The 15,466-nt window shown below is 44.7% G+C and overlaps 1 protein-coding gene across 4 annotated transcripts in view; it reads right to left on the reverse strand.

Annotated features, from left to right (window-relative positions):
- TIGAR (TP53 induced glycolysis regulatory phosphatase) overlaps positions 1-15,466 on the reverse strand; it is a 30,457-nt gene that overhangs the window by 12,240 nt on the left and 2,751 nt on the right. For 2 of the 4 annotated variants that reach the window (XM_083738942.1, XM_083738941.1), the window contains exons 3-6: positions 13,470-13,591; positions 10,836-10,913; positions 9,258-9,368; positions 8,329-8,532 (exon numbers count right to left, since the gene is read on the reverse strand). In XM_083738942.1, coding sequence (XP_083595068.1) covers positions 8,329-8,532; positions 9,258-9,368; positions 10,836-10,913; positions 13,470-13,591 — 515 coding nt within the window. Of the gene's footprint in view, positions 1-4,640; positions 8,533-9,257; positions 9,369-10,835; positions 10,914-13,469; positions 13,592-15,466 lie in introns of those variants that run through there. The other 2 variants (XM_083738940.1, XM_083738939.1) reach the window with 2 other exon arrangements.

Consider the following 15,466-nt stretch of genomic DNA (forward strand, 5'->3'; position numbering starts at 1 on the left):
GCAGGAGTCATCTCTGCAAAAGCTGCCCCAGCAGCTCCCATGGGGTGCAAGTTGGAAAATAAACCTACAATACGCTGGAGAATTTCACTTTTCCTTAGCACATTATAATAGTGCTTTTCAGAATGGCTTTTTGTTTGCACTGAACTCTGAACTCTTCAAGATACTAGACCTTATTAATAACGAGACAATTTTGCTGACCTGTTCTTAGGATAAGGGTGCCAGACAATCATGGTCATATTTACTCAGAAGTAGGTCCCACTGTAATCATTGAAATTTACTCCCACAGAAGTATGTGTGATTTGTGGCCCCAATGCTCCGTTCTAAGGAAACATTGATATTATGCTGTCAATTAACCAAGCCGCAGGACTGGCTCCCTGGCCTAGCACTATTAAGATGGTATACAGAAGAAGTTTCAATGTATGCTTTCCCTGTTATGAACGATTATTTCCCGCACTATTAAAACTACAGGACTCTTACATCACTGGAAAATATAAAATGGCTTTCTCCATAGTTGGATATCCCTAATCCTAAACAACAAGGGAATTGTTGAAAAAAAGAGCCCCTGGATGTTTCCTAGCTAATAGGGAAAATGTGGTTTAATGCATTTTATGTTGTTCCTATTTATTTATTTATTTATTTGAATTCTTTACCGCATTTAAGAGTATTTATTAATATTTATAATGACGATGTATACCCACCATTTCGAATTTGTAATGAAAATACAAATAAACTTTCTGAGAAATAAATCATGCCTTGTTTGTTTGTTTTCCTCCTGTAGTTTAAAAATGCCCCTTTCCAAGCCTATCCAATGTAATGATTCCTAAGCTGTGAGCCAGGGCATCCAACTGTACCACGAGAATTAAGTAACTGAAAGGTCCTGGGGTCACGGGCACACCATACATTTAAAGCACTGAAAGTACATCATGGGTACGTAAAGTGGTATCTTAGTGGTACACTGGCTCCCGGTGGAGTACAGGATCAGGTTTAAGGTGCTGGTTTTAACCTTTAAAGCCCTATACGGCCTAGGACCCTCGTACCTACGGGACCGCCTCTCCTGGTATGTCCTACGGAGGACCTTACGGTCTTCAAATAAAAACACCTTGGAGATCCCGGGCTGACAGTGGAATTTGCTGCCAAGGAGTGTGGTGGAGTCTCCTTCTTTGGAGGTCTTTAAGCAGAGGCTTGACAACCAGATGTCAGGAGTGCTCTGATGGTGTTTCCTGCTTGGCAGGGGGTTGGACTCGATGGCCCTTGTGGTCTCTTCCAACTCTATGATTCTATGATTCACAGAGAGGTTAGGCTGGCCTCAACCAGAGCCAGGGCTTTTTCGGCAGTGGCTCCAATCGGGTGGAACGCTCTGTCCCAAGAGACATGGGCCCTGCGGGACTTGACATCTTTCCGCAGGGCCTGCAAGACAGAGCTGTTCCACCTGGCCTTGGGCCCCTCCTTTGGTAAACCTCACAGAACTCTAGCCCAATGGTTGCCATTAATTTGATTTTGAATTGATTTTAGAATGAATTGATTTTAGAATGCATTTCAATTAATTCATTTTGATTTTACGTAAATTGTGTTACTTTTATTGTTGCTAGCTGCTCTGAGCCCGGCTTCAGCTGGGGAGGGTGTGATATAAATAAATTATTATTATTATTATTATTATTATTATTATTATTATTATTATTATTATATATATAATATGAACACGGCCTTGTAAGCCTAGCAAAAAAGGAACCTACCCTTTACATCTTTGCATCATATACCGCACTGGCCTTGAAACCTTCCAACCAGCTGTTACTGGCGATGGGCAATTCTGTTCTTTCTACACTTGGAGTCACAGGAGCGATGCATCACTCCCGAAGAAGCCAAATTTCTGAGAGACACAGATCTGGGTTTGACTCCTTGCATGTACCTGCATGTTATAGTACTGATCCAGCCTGAGTCCTGCCTAACCTTTATAAAGTAGAGGTGTGGAGACAAAGCATAGCAGGAATGGACAGGAACCCTTCCACCCAATCTGTTACTTTAACACACCCTAACTGTATTCCAGACGTTTTTCTCTTGTGAGGGGTTACTTCCAGTTTCAGAGTCAAACTGTAGATCAGCTACAACCTTCTGCACTTCAAAAAGTGCAGGCAAAGCCCAACTCCCTACCATGTCTGAACTTTCTCTCAGGTTAATAATAATAATAATAATAATAATAAATAATAATAAATTTTATTTATATCCCGCCCTCCCCAGCCGGAACCAGGCTCAGGGCGGCTAACAACAATAAAATAATACAACATTCTAAAATCATTTCATTCTAAAATTAATTCAACTCAAATTGATGGCAACCACTGGGCTAGAGTTCTGTGAAGATTGCCAAAGGAGGGGGTCAGGCTGTGCCCTGGCCAAAGGCCTGGTGGAACAGCTCTGTCTTGCAGGCCCTGCGGAAAGATGTCAAGTCCCGCAGGGCTCTAGTGACAGAGCGTTACACCAGATCAGAGCTACAGCCGAAAAAGCCCTGGCTCTGGTTGATGCCAGCCTAACCTCTCTGTGGCCTGGGACCTCCAAGATGTTTTTGTTTGAAGACCGTAAGTTCCTCTGTGGGACATACCAGGAGAGGCGGTCCCGTAGGTACGAGGGTCCTAGGCCATATAGGGCTTTAAAGGTTAAAACCAGCACCTTAAACCTGATCCTGTACTCCACCGGGAGCCAGTGCCGCTGGTATAGCACCGGGTGAATGTGATCCCGCAGCGAGGACCCCGTAAGGAGTCTCGCCGCGGCATTCTGCACCCGCTGGAGTTTCTGGGTCAGTCTCAAGGGCAGCCCCATGTAGAGCCAGTTACAATAATCCAGTCTGGAGGTGACCGTCGCATGGATCACAGTGGCTAGGTCAGGGGGAGAGAGGGAAGGAGCCAACTGCTTAGCTTGGCGGAGATGAAAAAATGCTGCCTTTTTTATAGCTGCAATCTCCATGGAAAGGGAGGTGTCGAAGATTACACCCAAACTCTTAACGGACGGTGCTGGCACTAATTGCACCCCCGCAAGAGATGGGAGGTTAGTACTAGAGATGAGAAGGCCTGGAAAAAAACCCCAGAAAAATTGGGGGAAACCCAAGCTTTCCCCCAGTTTTTCCCAAAGCCCTTTTTCTGGAATTTTTTTTTTAAAAAGTTGGATATAGTTGGAATATTTTTCACACTTTTTTTCAATTTCTCCAGGAAAAAAAAATGGCTTTGGGGAAAAAAGGGGACAGGACAGGTTTCCCCCCCATTTCCCCCCAGGCCTTCCCATCTCTAGTTAGTATTGATCCTACAACGGCAGCCTATAACTAGTCCTAATGATTTTCCATCCTATATACATAAAAATGTAATGCTGTCATCAGGCAGCCCCCATTGGAAGATTTGTGGCACTGCATCGCAATCCTGGATTTGCACAAAGTCAGGATGACATAAGGGAGTAACAGAGAATGCAACCTGTGAGAATGGCATGGGAATGAGAAGGGAGAGACACTGATGTGGGGGGGATAGCGGTTTTAAATAACAGCAGAGGTTTGAATAAGCAGGAACGGAGAAAACTGGGAGGGAAAAAGTGATACATCTTAAACAGTGGCAGAGGTCTGAGTAGAGTGAGGAAGTGGTGATGGCAGTTTAAAGCAAGGTTTGAGGACCCTGTGAAGGGAGCTGGGTTCTGTTGTATTAATTAACTTTCTGTGTTGTACCCATCTCTGCTATTTCTCCTTTTTAAAACTGGTTGATCGCTCTACTCCACTTTACTCAAATGTCTGTTGTTGGGTGAACAGTGAAAAATGAGAAACACTGAAGGGGGGGGGGGAGAGCTGACCAATTTGTCATTTGTCAGCAAATGGCAGAAAACCATGGCTAAAAAAGCCACCTCTATTGGTCTGTCACCCCCCTCAACTGTATTACCTGGGTTATGAAGGTGCCCAAAAGATGTTAAAGCAAAGATTATGGGATAATGCACACAGTGACTTGCGATCTCAATCACACGCAGTCTGTAGTCCGCTGGCAGTAGGAGTTCAATATGGGCATGTCTTTAAGTTAACATCTTACATTAAAAACCTGACAGTACCAAACTATTGAAGGCTTTTCACCAAAGCCAGACTAAACGTCTTTCTTTCTGCAGTGTTGGATGGCAGGTTGAGAGGAGTTCCCTACCAGGACAGACTTTGCTCGTGTGCTCAAGACATCGATTCCATAAAACATATTTTGCTGCACTGTGCAAAATACGAGCAAGCCAGGGCTGAACTGATACTACCCTTGCTGGTACCTTTCCCGGGAAAATCAGAGGCTCACTATGTCAGGTTCCTATTGGAAGACCAGACAAATGCTAGAACATTAGCAGTGGCAAAGTTTTTATCGGTGGTTGCAAGAACCAATGATCCCTATATTCTGAACAAAATGCTTGTTTAACCTGGAGGTAGGCTGTATGAATTGTGTATTGCTTTGTAACGATTTGTGGGGTCTCTGGACCGTAATAAAGATTGTTGTTGTTGTTGTTTAAACTTCTCCCTCCTCCATGGCTCAGCTGCATCATGTGAGAGAGATAAAGGATGTAGAGCCCTCAAATATTCCATAGTACCTTCCCACAATCATGGATTTCACTCTTGGTACCGTGTGCCGCCTAAAACAGGAAGTTCCAGATTCAATGTAGAACAGACACTTTATTAACAAGCAAACATCCATACATGTACAATATTCATCAGTTGAACTTAACATTCTCTGATTGAGCTGACAGCCTTAAGAGTCTATTCAACTTAAAGATACAGTAACACACATCAGCCTGGAGTGCATGTGCCAAGGGGACTGCAGAATAGAGGAGAGGGGGAGGCACAGAACTGGAGATGGTCTGTGTGCAAGGGAGAGCAAGGAGGAGGGAGGGGAAAGGGAGTGCAGGTGCCAATGGTGTGTGAAAAGGGGGCTGCAGAATAGAGGAGAGGGGGAGGCACAGAACTGGAGGTGGTCTGTGTGCAAGGGAGAGCGAGGAGGAGGGAGGGGAAAGGGAGTGCAGGTGCCAATGGTGTGTGAAAAGGGGGCTGCACACTAGAAGAGCGGATGCGTGTAAAAGAGTTGAGAAATGCAAGAAGAAGGAAAAAGGCAGTGCAAAGGGAGTTACAAAAAAGGGGGAAGTGGGGCTGAAGGGAGGGATGCAGGCTTCGTATTTGGGTGGAAGGTGAAAAAGGTGCTTAGCTGCAATGTGTGGGCATTGTTTGTGTGCAGGGGCACAAAAGGAGCAGGGAAGGTGCAAAGTAGGACTGGAGAAGAGAAGAATCGGCTTCAGAAGGCGAATGGTTGGGTGAATAATGAGCTTCCTAGTTGCATGGGGGTGGGAAGGGTAATCTCTAGGGAGTTGATATGGGGGGGGGAATGGCAGGGGGTTGACAAGCAGTGTGTATGTGTGCATGTAAAATTCCTTAGACTTGATTACTATTTCTGCGGGTCTCATCCATGCAAATGGAGATACTGAAATTATGGTATTTCCACGTGAGCAGGAGGGCTGAAATTTGGTACACATGTAGTCCAAAAGCGGAACACTTTTCAGACCTCTCCCTAGAAGGGGACCTGCTGTGTAGACCAGAATGTGCAGCCCACACGGCAAACTGAAATTTAACACACACATCTCCTGAAACACACTGGTTATATCAAAAAAGACTGAAAGAGGACATTTCTACATCTCCCTTAAGATGAGAAGCATGATTTTTATCTCCCAGTATAGGGCAAAATGCATGCTCCTTTACTAGGAAGGAGATATCTGAGAAATGGCAATTTTAAGTCAGATAAATCTAATTCAGATTTTCATTTGCTCTTCGAGGCGTGCCATACAGTTGGAATGATGCCCTCTCAATGAGGCATTACTGACTGCTGTCAATCAATGGGACAGCGCTATTTTGATTTAATTAACAAAAATCTTTGGGTTTAACATGTTGTGTTAAATGCTTTCCATGTCAACTGAGCACTTAACAGGCGAATCATTTAGACAACACTGATATGTTTTGGTATCGTATAATGCGCTGTGGTTAGTTGCAACCCTAATTCATAATTTCTTCCATCTTTTTTTCAAAAATGCATTTGTTGCTACAGCTAGAAAAGCAGTGGTAGCCAGCAGAAGTTGGCAAACCCATAAAGGATGGAGAAACCTGCTTAGGGAAAAGAGATGGCAACTCTTATTTCAAACCTTATTTCGCTTAATAAATGAGCTGTTTGAATCTGGGCCACTGGAAGAGCAATGAAGTGCTTCACTAAACTTCTCCCCCCCCCCCTCACTGATAGGAGGTAGTCATGTAAATACCTTTGCTGTCATCTGAGAAAGCAGAAATAGAGAAAAGGAGCCTAAAGGATATAACATTATGTGTCAGGTGCTCTACACTAAGATGCAACATTGGGGGAAATTTGCTGGGTCCACTGGTATGAACTATCCAGGACAACTGCTTGCAGAGGAAAGAGGATGTGTGCTCTCCACTGTGTGTAGGCCCTAGTGGCTGGTGTTTATTGGGGCTGGTGGGGTAGACAGGAAGTGGCATAGGGGGCACAGTGGTAGAGCACACTTGAGCTTCTCTGTGCTGGGCTGAAAGAAAGGAAGTCCTTTTCGCCCAGCCCAGCCGCCAAAAGGTCTTCTCATGGCTCCCTGCCCCTGCTTTAAACCAAAGCAAGCAACAAACCTGCTTTCTGCTCGCCTACGCCTTCCACTGTTTACCACCTTGGATCTGAGTTAGCATTGCCTAAACTTCTCCCAGCTTCTCTGTCTCAGAACAGAACTTCGGAGGCAATAGTGACTGGTTGGAAGCACCCAGAATGAACCATGACTGGTCCTGGGACCCTAAATTTGGGGGGGAATTGAAGCGCTTGCAGTGGATTGGGTGTGGCACTGGTCTGTTTTCAAAAAGTGCACTAATGCTCTTTTGCTCTTGGGTTGGCAACTGGCCCTGGAGGTCTCCAGTTAATCCTTGGTATATAATACACCCACCTAATTTCTGCAACTTCACCTAATGTTAGTTGTGACAAGCAACATGTCAAGATCACATTACATAACCATAAGATTCCAAAAACACATGAGGACACTGCACTGTCACCAACTCTGCTCCTGGATCTGCTCCTGGAAGGAAGCAATTTGGGGCAGGGGAGCTGCTCTTTATCAAAGGCAAGGCAACCAGAACGTCTCCGACACTGGGCAGGAGTTGTTGTTCTTCTGCCAACACTGGGCAGTTGTTGTTGTTCTTCCAGACAAGAGGAACTTGTGCTGGAGCTTTCTTTTCCCTCTTCCCTCCCCTTACTTTTTCCTCGTGTATCGTGCCTTTTTAGATTCTGAGCCTGAAGACAGGGACTGTCTCAATACTGATTTTTGCCATTCTGAGAGCCTTTCTGACAAAAGGCCAGGGCGTGAACGTCTTAAAGTGAGTTAGTACCAAATAAAATGAAATCCAATCATTTACTTATTTATACAAATTAAACGTTCACACAGCAGAGGAAAAATGCATGCTCAAGGGCATCAGAATGGCACGGCTCTCTGTAGAACTGGGCTGGCTACGCACCTGAGTGCTACAGTGAACAAGTTGCTGTGAACCACAGGTATCCAGGTTTAGCCATTTTAAGTCTTCATGCAGCAGAAATAAGAGTAGGGCGGTGGGAGGAAATACGAGGCCCCCGCTCCATGTTTGCTCATGCTCCTTCATGCATATTGAAACAAGCAGCCATGTTTAGAATGGGGTCAAAATGGCTCCAGAGGGTGAAATCTTGCTTTGCAGAAGAGCCACCACTGATAAATAATCCTCCGGTAAATACATGGGGTAACCGTACAGAGTTCTCTGTGCACAAATAGAACGTTTTCAGTTAATACTGCAGCACTTGCTAAAACGTTAAGGTAATTTCAGCCGCGTATATGAGTAACCAAGTGCTGCTTTCCATTTATGCAATACTGGGCTGTATGGCATGCTACCAATAAGCAGTTGCTACAAACTTTCCAAACTAAATCAACTCCATTTTTTTCCTCCTGAGTAAGAAGACCTTTGCCTTCCAACAGACTCGTCCACTACAATACTTTCAAAGAAAATATGCTTTTACAGACTGCATACATAAGCTTTGTGATTTTAATGTTTCAGAGCTCCATGTTTGCGGCCATCATCTTCTCACCTAAATGATCATCTCTATTAAGAAAGACGCAGTGGATTTTAGGTTTACTGTCCTCTCTCATCTCTAGTGTTATATTGAACCGACTAATTCCAGTATTGGGACTCACAGAAGACAGCTCAGTCTTTGACAAAGCGCTTGGCAAAGTGCACGCCAGGTCTGAAATGAAATAGCCCACCCAGCTTCTCATGAATGCCCCGTGACTCACAACCAGTATGTTGGCATCCAGTATTTCAGCACCTCGGTCGGAATTAAATTCCAGTCTGCTATGGTGGTTGGTCAATGAGCTGGTAGAACTTCCATCTGCCATTTCTGTGCTACTTCCTTCTGCTTCAGCTTTATTTTCTGGACATGCTTCTTGGGCAACAAGACAGCAAAGGTGTTCAAAAAAATCCTTGCCGCGTGCTTTTACCTAATGCAAGGGGGAAGGACAGAGTAAAGTGGTTGCAAATTATTTCAAAAACGCTTTACCTTATTAAGGGGCACTGTTTGCTTCTTTTGTGCCAGGGCCTGTATCACCTGTCCCTCCTTCCTTCTTTTTAAAAATTAACTTAAAAAACAAGCGAACTTTTCTTTCAGGGTGGCTGGTTGCACTGCAACAGACAGTGCCAGTCACATGCAATCTTAAGTTGCTTTCTAGTTGTGGCACATGTTGTATTGCTCTGCGGTTACTTCCTGCAGCCAATCAGAAGCCGCGCTTTGGTTTCCGAACGTTTATGGAAGTCAAACGGACTTCCGAAACGAATACTGTTCAACTTCCAAGGTACGACTGTATTGACTTGCATACAAAAGAGCGAAAAACATGCACACAAACCATAAAAGGGACCTTGTGGGGTGACTTTCTGTATATGATAGAGCTCATCTTCCTAAGCATTTTGGTATATGTTATACTTTTGCCACATTCTTTGAGGCTAAGTACATTTCTGAACCAGACTAACTTCTCTGAACGGCAGCTAGAGACCCTTCAGAGATGCTATCACTCTGCGGCATTAGGCAAATTCCACTAAATAATAGTTCTGGTGAGATAAAGGCTAGACTTGCAGTATGAAGATATATGCTACTGACACTGTATAGAAATGTTTTTGCACCACAGCCAGGTATATTGGACAACAAATCACTACGAAAAGTAGTGCTTACTTCTTCAAGTGTTTCTCCTCCAGGAGGTGTAAAAGACGGACACTGCTCCCCTGCAGCTTTTGCCATTGTCCTGAGATCACTCAGAGGCCTTCCTTCTGCCGCTCCATATTTCTGTAAAAAATAGTAATAGGGCTGTATTAGGTGATGGTGATGCAAATCGAGTGTTGAGGATGCTAGAAGGCATCCCTTGGGGAGAGAGCAGAGCCCTGCCAAGGTGATTTACAATAAAAGTCTTCTGGCTAGGAAAACTCTTCTGCCAAGCATCCAATATAGTAAAGGTAAAGGGACGCCTGACTATTAGGTCCAGTCGTGACTGACTCTGGGGTTGCGGCACTCATCTCGCTTTATTGGTCGAGGGAGCCGGTGTACAGCTTCCGGGTCATGTGGCCAGCATGACTAAGCGGCTTCTGGCGAACCAGAGCAGCGCATGGAAATGCCGTTTACCTTCCCGCCGGAGCGGTACCTATTTATCTACTTGCACTTTGACATGCTTTCGAACTGCTAGGTGGGCAGGAGCAGGGACCGAGCAACGGGAGCCCACCCCGTTGCGGGGATTCAAACTGCCGACCTTCTGATCGGCAAGTCCTAGGCTCTGTGGTTTAACCCACAGCGCCACCCGCGTTCCTATAGTGGGCCTGAAAATCCAGTAAATGCCAGTTTCTACCAGGTTCTTCCCATGTCCATAAAGATATACTAGGCTTATTTAAAAACACACACACACACCAGGTTCTGTCCTGCAGAGACCAGCACTTAGGGAATCACTGTACAAAGGAGCATGCCGAGGAAATGGTTCTATCCCCTGCTGTCATCTTCTGCATGCCCCGCTAACTCCCCTTAAAAACAGAGCAGTGGTAAGCAATGTAGGAACTGCCAAAGAGCCGCCCAACAGGGGAAATATGAATCAGGCCTATGTTGCATAACAGAGAAGACAAAAGCAGACTTCATTCATATCGCTTGGCGACTCGGCTTCCTCCTCTTCTGCTTTCAAGGGGGCTTTTGTTCTTTCCATCCTTCCTTCACTTTTCCCAGGGCATGAAGGTCCTTACTTTGATTTTAGTGGGAGTATTGGCAGGCTACCTAATTACTGACTGCATATGGGTTCCTTCATTTTGACATTATTGGGGGTTACTTCTGGCACTTAACTGAGATAAATTTGGTAGATGTGGATTGCCTAATTGTGGGGAGGGGGGAGGTCCTGCCTTAGGTTGTTCTTTTGGGTGGGCCTTTAGATCAAATAGAAGTAAACACAAATAATAAACAGAAATAAAATACATTTCATGGCATAATTTTTTAGTTTATCATAGTTTTTTTAGTTGCAGAAAACAATTCAAAGGCTATTAAAACCACCTCCAAATTATCTTCGCCCAAGAATTGGTACACTGCCATACATATTCTCATCCTATCTAAAGGCACTTTGCACACATGAATTCTGACATGGACAGAGACCAAGGCATCCTATGCATGAACTGGGAGCCCAGCGCATCAAGACTCTGACTCAGATGCTGAATATGACATACGTTACAGAATCACAAATGCTGAAAGAAATGTAACAGTAGAAAGAATAATTTCTCTTCTTACCCGCTCTCGGAGTCTTGCATCATATTTTACAGCAACATCTTTGCAGAACTTACTCTTCTTTAGAATTGCAGCCGTTGTCTGAAACATTAAGCAGGCAAGTCATGCTTAAAAAACACACAAATACTATGAAAGATAAAGGGCTTAAAACTTGAAGTTCAAACCAGGCAAGGCAGATATCACAGAATCATAGAGTTGGAAGGGACCGCAAGAGTCATCTAGTCCAGTGTTTCCCAACCTTGGGTCTCCAGCTGTTTTTGGACTACAACTCCCATCATCCCTTGCTAGCAAGACCAATGGTCAGGGATGATGGGAATTGTAGTCCAACAGCAGCTGGAGACCCAAGGTGGGGAAACACTGATCTAGTCCAACCTCCTGAAATACAGGAATATTTTGCCTAAAGTGGAGCTCAAACCCCATGACCCTGAGATTAAGAGTCTCTGATGCCCAACTGAGAGATATGATCCCTTCTGTTTGCCACTGGTGGCTGCAATGGTTTCAGCAGATCTTGGATGGACTGCGCAAGCAGTGGAAGCATCACAACCAGATACTTAAAAGCAGTGGTGGTGGCACTGTAGAAATTGCAAGCACCCGGAAGGCCAAAATTTCAGAGTTCCCATACAGCAGAAGTAAGCTGCAGCAGAAGTTTCTGCATAAACATGTTGATGCGGGCTGGGGGAATAGGGAGACTGGGTTCATAAGCACCTGAAACTATCCCTGGCAGAATTTCAGGATGCACGCCAACCTCCCCTTACTGATCAGGTGGCGGTGGTTACGGAATGGCAGGCTCATCTAGAATAAGAATCATTCATTATTTGATGACTTGAGAGAGAATAGGGTTGCTGCCGGCATACTGCCCATGATGCAACCCAACAGCCACCCTGACCAAGCTAGTGACAACTGTCTCTGATATGGTGTTGCACGGAGGCTCCCTCGTCTGTGGTGCTGGGGAACTTCAACATTCATGCTGAGACCTCCTCTAGTGTGCCAACATGGGACTTCAGTGCCCTCCCTCCATGAGAACCAGGGGTGTCTCAATACATCAGAGTCACAGCACATATGATTGAACCTGTTTTTTTGCCATGGAGTGGGCTAGTGCAAATCAATATATGATTAGGGAGGTTGATGGCAAGCCCCTTGTCATAGACTGTTAATTCTCTAGGGAGACGGAGACTGTCAGCGGCAGCACCCCCTTAGACTGCCCAGAAACATGTGGAATGGCTGGGGCTCCTTGTTGGAAAACTCTAGAAGAAACTTGTAAATGGTCTTGAACAAGTTGCTAGGCAATGGGAAATTTCCTCAGCAACAGGTGTCCTTATCAGGGCAAGTTACAGGGAACCAGGCAGAGGGCCTTCTCGGTAGTGGCACCCTCCCTGTGGAATGCCCTCCCACCAGATGTCAAAGAGAATAACAGCTACCAGACTTTTAGAAAACATCTGAAGGCGGCCCTGTTTAGGGAGGCTTTTAATGTTTGATGTAGTACAGTATTTTAATATATTTTTTGGAAGCCACACAGAGTGGCTGGGGAAGCCCAGCAAGATGGGCGGGGTATAAATAAATTATTATTATTATTATTATTTTTATTATTCGGTTAAATAAGTCTGGGTCAGTGAAAATGAGTATGTGAATGAGTCAGCATTAGGTCTCTGGCCGGATGGCTACAAAGAGAAAAAGATTATGCTGCTTTATTTGTTTTCTTTCTTAATGACCAGTGTAAAGTTTCTGTAAATAATAAAGACTCTGAGAAACAGAACCATATAGTGTTTATTCCTGTAATGGGAATTTCACTAAGAGATAGCTGGAATACTGCTGATGCTATAAAGAAGTAAAAGGTGCAGGACAGCTTTTCTGTAAAAGGAACTCTGCTGTAGAAAGAAATGAAAACCGAAGAGTAGATGCTTATGCATCAACACTCCTGTAGAGACTTTTGTCTTGCTTTGCAGAGCCAATTATAAAACTGCTCTCATGCGCCCTCATCAATGTTGTGGAGACCATGGAAAATCAATGGGACTGATCACTGGGATCACTGTGCATCTGATCAGACACGGGTGAGAACATAATATTGTGCCTACCATCACCACTGCATCTTTTTTGAGTGGCAAGACAGTGAGTAGCATCTGGACTGAAGGAGAAGATAAGGGTACCTGGACGCCTGCTGTGATAAACTTGAGAGGCACTTGGACAATAAAATCTCTCATATTCACACAGAATTACCATATGTATTCGAGTGTAAGCCGACATCTTCAGCACATTTTTTATGCTGAAAAAGCCCCCCTCGGCTTATACTCGAATGAGGCCGGCGGCGGAGGGACGCGTGGCCCGAAAGGAGTCCTTTCTCGCCACTGGTCCTGCCGCCGCTGCCCACCTCTTGCAACCGCGCCTCCTATGCCTGCTCTTGCGGGCTCCTCCTCCTCCGCTTTTGCCGCTGTCAGTGGCGGAGGGACAAGCAGCCCAAAAGCAGCCCAGCTTATACTCAAGTCAATAAGTTTCCCCAGTTTTTTGTGCTAAAATTCGGCTTATATTTGGGTCGGCTTATACTCAAGTATATACGGTAGATGCCTTCCCAAAAAAAATTAAACTGAAATTACAGAACAGTCTGATTTTGCATATTCCCAAATGCATCCTATACAAGCTTACCTGCTTTGCCCGAAGCAGATCACTTGTGAAGACATGAGTAAATTTTATGTTACTGAGATACAGGCCAGCTGCATTAGCTTGTCTGAAGCCAGTCTCTGAGAGGGGCTCATCTATACCTTGGCCTATAGGAGTCAAAATAAAAATAGGCCAAATTATTAAGGAAAGCAAGTTTTACCAATCATCAACTTATATACAGACATTTGTGCATGTGTCAGATCCCTCCACTGAAATTACTGAGAATCCTTTAATATGCAAAAACCCCACCCATGAAATCTTTGGCTTGACCCCTTAGCAGTGGCGTAGCGTGGGGGGTGCAGGGGGGGCCGGCCACACCGGGCGCAACATCTGGGGGTTAGGGGGCGCAAATCCACGGGTTAGGGGGTGCAAATCCACGGGTTAGGGGGCGCAAATCCACAGGTTACGGGGTGCAAATTACTTGCCTTGCCCCGGGTGCTGACAACCCACGCTACGCCACTGCCCCTTAGTTTGTAGACAGAGAAAAATCAAAATTGTACTAGATTCATTCCATAGCCCTTGTCTTTTCCCAATCCCAAATCCCAATTCACATGTTCCAAACTCAGATGCAATCTTGTCGGAGCAGAGACCTAGCTTTTGTTTTTGTTATATTCCTCTCAAAAGTACCATATACATGAATGGCACGGCAGAATTCATGTATGCTTCTGAAAATTCCATAAATGTCTGCCTCTTCCCCCTCCCGCTGCCTTTCTGAATTCCACAGAGGGGAAAATTCTTATTAATTTTTGCCTACTCTGCTAATTTGAAAGGGTTCAACTGCTTTAAAATAGCTCTACACAGAATGAACACATCTGTCTGCTTGCCCAGGTAGAACTGCAATTCTCCCAGGAAGGCTAGTTATTAATTTCTGGTTTTGAAAACTTGAAATTGGGTCACCCCAATCTAGTCTTGTGCTCTAACCAACGATCCACAGCAGTTACACTGCTGGAGATATCCAATAGTTATTAAATTTGTTCCTATGAAACCTTCACTGATAAAAAAGTTGTCACACAGAAAGATGACCAGATTTCAAGGTATTGCTGAGCCGTGTTAGCAAAGGCACAAAGTGAACAGAGTCTAGATAGAAGATAAATCCTGTTAACAATCTACTGAGGATACTAAACAAAAATAGTGTATAATTTGAGAAGGAACAGAAGAGTTTTTATCTTTCTTGCACAGCAGGGAGACATTCAACCAAACATACAGAAGAAAACTCCCTCAGAACTGCACAGCCAAAGCATGTGCTACCTCAGCAAACACCATGCCACTCTGGTTTTAAGCAACACTTCTACCCCTTCAGTTGACTTTAACATTAACAGAATTAACCCTTTAGCTGCACACAGAATAACATTGCAGCTCCAACATTTACTACAAATGAAAGATCTGCATTGGCTCCCAGTATGTTTCCGAGCACAATTCAAAGTGTTGGTGCTGACCTTTAAAGCCCTCAACGGCCTCGGCCCAGTACACCTGAAGGAGCGTCTCCACCCCCATCGTTCAGCCCAGACACTAAGGTCCAGCACCGAGGGCCTTCTGGCGGTTTCCTCGCTGCGAGAAGTGAGGTTACAGGGAACCAGGCAGAGGGCCTTCTTGGTGGTGGCACCTGCCCTGTGGAACGCCCTCCCATCAGGAGGAAATAAACAACTATCTGACTTTTAGAAGACATCTCAAGGCAGCCCTGTTTTAGGGAAATTTTTAATGCTTGTTATTGTGTTTTTAATATTCTGTTGGGAGCCACCCAGAGTACCCTGTGGAATGCCCTCCCAGCAGATGTCAAGGCAATAAACAACTACTGTGTTTTACTTTTAAAAGACAACTGAAGGTGGCCCTGTTTAGAGAAGTTTTTAATGTCTGGTGCTGTATTGTTTTTAATATTCAGTTGGAAGCTGTCCAGAGTGGCTGTGGAAACCCAGCCAGATGGGCGGGGTATAAATAATAAATTTATTATTATTATTATTATTATTATTATTATTATTATTAAT

Source organism: Podarcis gaigeae (assembly GCF_964106915.1).
Source record: "Podarcis gaigeae genome assembly, chromosome: 5".
Classification (NCBI taxonomy): Eukaryota; Metazoa; Chordata; class Lepidosauria; order Squamata; family Lacertidae; genus Podarcis; species Podarcis gaigeae.